The sequence below is a fragment of the Sardina pilchardus genome, chromosome 14, assembly GCF_963854185.1.
Source record: "Sardina pilchardus chromosome 14, fSarPil1.1, whole genome shotgun sequence".
In the NCBI taxonomy this organism is placed as follows: Eukaryota; Metazoa; Chordata; class Actinopteri; order Clupeiformes; family Clupeidae; genus Sardina; species Sardina pilchardus.
Genome location: NC_085007.1, coordinates 5,519,985 through 5,526,803, shown reverse-complemented (window position 1 = coordinate 5,526,803; position 6,819 = coordinate 5,519,985). Strand labels below are relative to the sequence as shown.

The following is a 6,819-nucleotide window of genomic DNA, read 5'->3' as shown; positions in this document are numbered from 1 at the left end:
AGGGCGAATGAGCTCACCCCTTGGTGTTCTCTGCTCAGGAGCTCAATTTGATGACCAAATCCCCCGACGCAACACCCAGCGCATCGTTGCTCCGCCAGGGGGCAGGGCCAACATCACCAGCCTGGGTTAAGCTCCGCCCAGCGTGTGACGAGAAGAGGAGGTTTGGGGAGGGGGTCACCAGGTGACGGGGGTGCTAGTCATGACATCACACCCCCACCCCCACCCCATCAGCCAAATCCTCCAGAGGACATCCATGTCCTTCCCCACCAACCCCTACAACACACACCCTCCCACCCCCACACCCACACCCAACCCCACCCCACCCGTCTCCTCTCCCACACCTCTTACCCCTTCCGCCTCCTTATCCCAACCTTCCAATCCCCCCATCCCCAAGGAGACCTTATGAAAACCACGTATTTGCCTCGTGAAGGAAAAAATGGATAAAAAACTAAAACAAAACAACACTTTATGTTTGAGCACTTCTGATTGTATGATTTAGTGTTTTATACTGTACTTTCTATTATTTTTTATTTAACATTCGTTTAAAAAAAAAAAATGAAGGGGTCAGAATAGTGTAGACTGAGCATTTTTTGTTTCTTTTTTTTTTTTTTTTGGTTCGCCAGAGGAGTGCAGGACAGGGCAACTGAAGGCGTGGCGGTGCCTTTGTGGTGTAGCGTTCCCCTCCTGAGTCAGGGATTAGATTGCCCCACACATCATCGCTTCTTACACACATGTATTCCTCATGGATTCATCCCAGATGACTGGAGTGGGTCCACCCCCCAGAACCGTCCAAGAACCTCTGGACCCAAATCTGTTACAGAATCCACTGCTGTCCTATTTGGGTTCTACTTGCTGTGGTGGAGTTCTGCTTGGGACAGTGCTAGTTGATTCAGTTCTGATTCAGCCAGCATTTGTCCCAGTGGAATTCTGATTAGGGTCGGTACTTGTCCTAGCAGAGTTCTGAATGAGAGCGTTCCTATTGAGAGGCCACTTATCCTAGAAGAGTTCCAATTGAGAGGGTGCTTGCCCTAGCAGAGTTCTGATTCAGAGGGTACTTGTCCTAGCGGGGTTTCCGATTGGGAGGGTACTTGTCTTAGCTGAACTCTGATTGGTAGGGTGCTTGTCTTAGCTGGGCTCTGATTGTCAGACTCCCTCTTTGTGTCCTATTCATGGCATTCATGTTTGTGAATTGTGAGAGTGAGAGTAATGGCCTGAGCATCATGTCTTTATGATGCCATCAGCCGCCATTATATCCACGTGGACTTGCCATCTTGCAACCATCCTGTCCAAGTTAGTCGGTAAAGTCAGCATAAAGTCGACAATAAGTCCATTTGTAGTACAATCACATTTTTTTTAAGAATATGATTTTTTTTTTTAAAGATTGAAAATTGTATAGCATCATGATCTGCTTCTGGAAGCTTTAGAATGTGTTTTCAAGTGATGTGATTGTGAGTTGGAAAAGACCTGTAGCTTCACCTACTGATTGTGTCTGTACGAGTGGCCACAGGCTGAAGATAACACTGACTGAAGCATCCAGCCTTGTGGAAGATGAATCATTAACTGGTAGTGTAACTGGCGAGATGGCGAGCTGAAGGTAGCAGATGATAACTGATAGTGTTGATAGGGTTGTGGGTGGAATGTTTCTGCTAATGGTAGTGTTTGAGAAATTGAGGGCTAACTGTTAGTGTTCAGAGGAGTTCAGGGTTGAAGGGTCTAAGTTTGAATTAAACCTGAATGAGGGAGCTGGAGTTTAGAAACCAAGGGAAGAAGACCAATACTTGGATCTGTTGCTGAGGATTCAATCACGTGCCGGTGGTAAAAAAAAAAAAGACCAAAATTGGCCAGAGCCTTAACCTCCTCTTAGCCTAACAAAGAGAGATGTACTTCAGAGGGCACTAGAGTGAAAAGATATATCTAGAGATTGAGGCTGAAAGTGACAAAAAGAGTACTTCTTGAAAACTGTGTCAGGGGAAGCACATTGGTATATAATCAGGCTGTCTGTTGGGGCTCTCCTATGCTAATACGTGTAAATGTGGTTGTGTAGTGGTTAAGGAACTTGGCTAGCATGTAGTAGCCACAGAAGGCTGTTGGCTGATCCCCAGTTGCCAGTGTTGTACCCTTGAGCAAGACATGTAACCATGTTGCTCCAGGGAGACTGCCCCCATGCAGTTGGCTATCTGTAAGTCGCTTTGGATAAAATAGATGTGATGCTAAAGCTAACACGTTTACTAGTCGTCATCCAATCTCCCTTATGAAGCTCAGTGTAAGTTTTGCTTTTCTGCCCAAGCTAGAATGATACCAGAAACACATGTGCAAGTGTTGTGTCTGTTTAGCCTAGTGATTTGAGTGGGCTTGTATTTTATATGTTTTTTTTATATATATCTTGTTCTAATTGAGAGCAGAAAGGGCTGCCCAGTTGTGGTGTTGAAGGCAGATGTTAACCGATCCAAAGGTGCCAGTTTCTATTTTGTGATCGTAAGTCATGGATGCCCTGAAGTGTTGCTCTCTGATGAGACAGCCGAGGGCTAGCTGTGGCGCTATAGCATGTTAGCACGTCATTTTAAGACTCTCCCTGGGTCTTAGCAGAAAGAGTAGATTTTTAGAGAGATAACACTAACCCCCCTCACATCACATGCAACATGAATGCTAAGAGGAAGGCTACACCGGGCACGTAGCTGAAGCATGCCGTTCGGGGAGCGTCTGCTACAACAACTAGCTTCCACTATAAAGCAATGGAACTGGCTAAGCCAGACGCGATAGCAACACATATATTTGAACAACAACAACAACAAAACTATTTTCATGCTCCTCGAAATAAGCACTTCAATTGTGGACCCTTTGTAGCCTGACTGTAAGGTCTTCAGCCTCAGAGCATTTGAGTTAGTTATGGTCAGTAGCATCTAGGACTGACACCATGACGGCTCAACCGGTCCGTAGTCTCAGAGATGTCAGTCTACTCCCCTCAGGATGGTTTGAAACACAGGAGCCTTCTAGAGTACATCCAGGAGTGAGAGCTCTTTTGGCGGCCTGACGTTAGACCCCCGAGGAGTCAGACATCTTGGCTTCCTTCAGAGAGCGCAAGACTAAGATTCATACATCTTGATGTCCTATAGAGAGTTCAAGAGTATGTCTCAGACATCCTGGCATCCTACTGAGAGTACAGGAGTAGGATTCAGACATCTTGGCTTCCTACAAAGAGCGCAAGAGAAGGATTCATACATCTTGGCGTCCTATAGAGAGTTCAAGAATATGTCTGGGACATCTTCGTCTCCTACTGTGAGGTCAAGAGTAGGATTAAGACACCTTGAGACATATTCTTGGATTAAGACACCTTGAGACATATTCTTGGATTGAGACACCTGGTCTCCGCTGTTGTAGTCCTTCTCACGCCTCTCAGAATCCCTGTGGCTCCTCAAATTTTTGCACTCATCCTTTCCTTGACTATTATTATAGTTATTTTATCCACTTCTGATTCTAGCATTGTGTAATCACGCTCAGTCTGTGGTTTCTTTGCCAGAAGTGGACTGGGGCCGATGCCTTTCTGTTGTACCTTTTCGGGGTCTTTTTTTTTGTTGTTTTTTAGTACGAGTCTCCATTGTGCATGCTTGCTGTAGGAATGCACATCCGTCAAAGGCAGGATGACGCCGTTCCCATGACTCATCGGTCCATCCTCCCCGAGACTGGGAACGTTCGGCCGTTAGACGGGAGGATTTGGCAGCAGACAAAGCGCAAGTTCTCCTGAGCCCTAAAGTATTTCTCTGTTCTCTCCGTCCACCTCTTCTCTCTCTCTCTCCCTCGTTTTTCTTTTCCGTCTCTCTCTCTCTCTCTCTCTCTGACTCAGTCTCCGAGACTCTCTCATTGACCAATGACTTGTGGCCCCTGTCTTTTTATTTGTCATGGCAACCCTTCTCAGATTGGATGTTGCCCATAGCAACCTCTCTGGCCCTGGTGCTATTAGAAACACAGTGTGATTGGAAGGTGTGTGTTGCATAAACACACACTCACCCACAGACTCACTCACACACTTCAGCGGAAGCCTCTAGAGGCCACTCAGTAGATAGTTTGTCTTAAACTCTTCCATGTTCCAGTGATTGTATTATTCTCTTCGCTTTCGGGTCCAAATGCATCTGGCGTATTGGGGTGGGGTTGAAGTGTGCTTTTTACCCACAGACAAACACACGTTGGCCTTGTGTGTGTGTGTGTGTATGTGTGTGTGTGTGTGTGTTACGGCGAGGTTGTCTGTGGCAGGAGTAGGAGCAGGGGCAGTTCCCTGTTAATACCCCACCACATGGTCACCCAGTCCTGTCACATGCCCAGGAGCCACATGCCTTAAGCACCACTTCACTACTCTCCAGACAGATGTCAACCACCTATATATGCGTGCCCTTACACACACACACACACACACACACACACACACACACACACACACACACACACACACACACACACACACAGGTTTACACATAGGCATACTGTCCTTACAAACACATACACACATAGGCATCCTGTGCTTATACACACGTTTACACACATACACACACACACACACACAGTCTGAGGCTTATACACAAAGATGCAAACAAACATATACATGCTTTTGCATACACATTTTACACACATCCCAACAAACACACACAGACACATACAGTACACTTTGCTTGGATGTTTTTTCTATGCCTCTCTACTATGTGATGTATGTTAATGTAAAGAATGAGAGACAATGAGCTTTCAGTGTGAGGTTGCTTATGCTGTAACCCCCCCCACCCCCCCTTCTTCCTGCACCCCTACCGCACCACCCCTCCTCACCCACCCAACCCTGCCTTGGTAGAATTGAAGCTGTTTGATGGTGTCGTTTTGTTGCCTGTGGAGTGCAAGGATGCTTGATCCCCCGTGACAAGTAACGAGTCTTATGGATGGCCATATAAAGATGAATTTCAAAAAAGTAAAAAAATTAAAACGAAACATGATACCCTGCCATTTCTCTGTGTGTTTTTCTTGTAGTTGATTTGATATCCTGTCTCTCTCTCTCTCTCTCTCTCTCTCTCTCTCTCTCTCTCTCTCTCTCTCTCTCTCTCTCACACACACACACACTCTAATGTCATATAGATTCAGAAAATAAATGTAATCCATATGAAGAGTTTGACATGTTAGCATCTGTAACTCCAACTTGACCCTGGACATCTTTTACTTCTCATGTGAGGGAATATCCTCCACTGCGTTGTTGATGTACATACAGAGACATACCCCACCCCCATGTTCCATGTAAAACTGGTCAGATAATGAACTACGGCTAACCCTTAAAAAGACAGAATTTTTTAATTACTCACAGACTGAATGGATCGTGAATTGATATTCGCTGAAGGTGGCAAAACGTGTCACAGAAATGTTAGAAATCATTTAGAGTTGTAGAATTGCACACAGTACCGTCAAGGAAAATGAAAGAAAATGGAAAATTACACACAGTGCCTTTAAAGAAAAGGAAAGGAAACCACACACAACAGGAGAAAGGTGACGTGCTGCCCCTCTAACCTTTTGAAGTGCATTGCATGAGCTTAGAATTATAAGGTTCTATCTCCGTTTAGGGTAGTTCTGAGATATTGAGCATCGAAGTTCTTACATAGCTAGCAAAACTGTTATGTAGTACCTTTTTATTTTACTAGTAACTAACAAAAACATTTTTTTTTACAAAAACAACACCACACAGGCATTATAAAACACCTAATGTATCAGATTATGTCAAAAACTCAATTTCGACCAAAAGTGGAGATAGAACCTTATAATTCTCAGCTCACGATTGGCCCAGTAGTTTTTCAATTGTGTGAGTGGACTGGACACAGATGGACAGAAAGACCAGGTGTCAAAGTCCTTGACCATGCCTGAAACAGGTGAGCATAATAATGCAGTTTCACAGAGAGAGCATGTTAGTTGTGAACATGAATCACATGTAACCAATGAGCCCTCTTCGCTGCAGCATGAGCAGCAGTGTGTAGCATATTCATTTTACAACAGAAGAGCAGAAACAATAGTCTGGTTTTCACCAAACTAAACCCAATCTTTTAAGATTAAGAACATTAGTCTGGCGAGGCTGCACTTTGTTTCTGATTGGAGCCAAAGGTTCTGGCAGTAGCCAAAATAGATCTGCTGGTTTCCAGCCTGAGCTGCCGGGCAAAATTCAAATTCCCCGGAAGTTCAGGCAGGGTTCACCCAGCCTACCGAAACAATGAAGTCACCATGATAATCATGAAACAGTTTCCTCCAGTGTCAACAAAAGTAGACATGTTTACATTCTAAATGCAGTGCGTACAGTAGCCTCACTGTAGTGTAAACGATCACGAGCAAACCTCAGAACTTTCAATATGAAATGTGCAGTTGCAGACTTAAGCCACCAAGGGGCAGCACATACCCTGCAAAGTTTGTTTCCAGTTTCAAAGTGATAACTCTATTACAGTAAGATCTCTGCCCCTAAAAGGATCATCCTAGTGAGGTAACGCCTCTGGGCGTACATACTTACAGAACCCTTTTCACCAAATGCCCACAAGACGGTGCGTGTTTGCATCAAAGTGTGCACGTCCCGGCTATAAAAGTGTGATTTTCTATCCTTGCTGGTGACGGACATTGATGGGCCTTTAGATATCAGACACACACACACACACACACACACACACACACACACACACTGTTGCCTTCCCACAGCGCAGTAGAACATCTGACATCAAACATGTACAGAAGTAGAATGTTTTGTAAAATCATTGAAGATGTGATGTGAATAATAAAAGATCAGAAGAACAGGGTCTAAAGTCCAGGACTAAACACTGC

General features: G+C 44.7%; 1 protein-coding gene across 1 annotated transcript in view; it reads left to right on the top strand.

Moving 5' to 3' along the window:
* The window catches only part of dpysl2b (dihydropyrimidinase like 2b), a 33,262-nt gene extending 32,995 nt beyond the window's left edge, over nucleotides 1-267 (top strand). Inside the window, exon 14 of the mRNA XM_062554076.1 lies at nucleotides 39-267. Coding sequence (XP_062410060.1) covers nucleotides 39-130 — 92 coding nt within the window. The 3' untranslated portion in view covers nucleotides 131-267. The remainder of the gene's footprint in view (nucleotides 1-38) is intronic.
* Nucleotides 268-6,819: the final 6,552 nt, after the last annotated feature.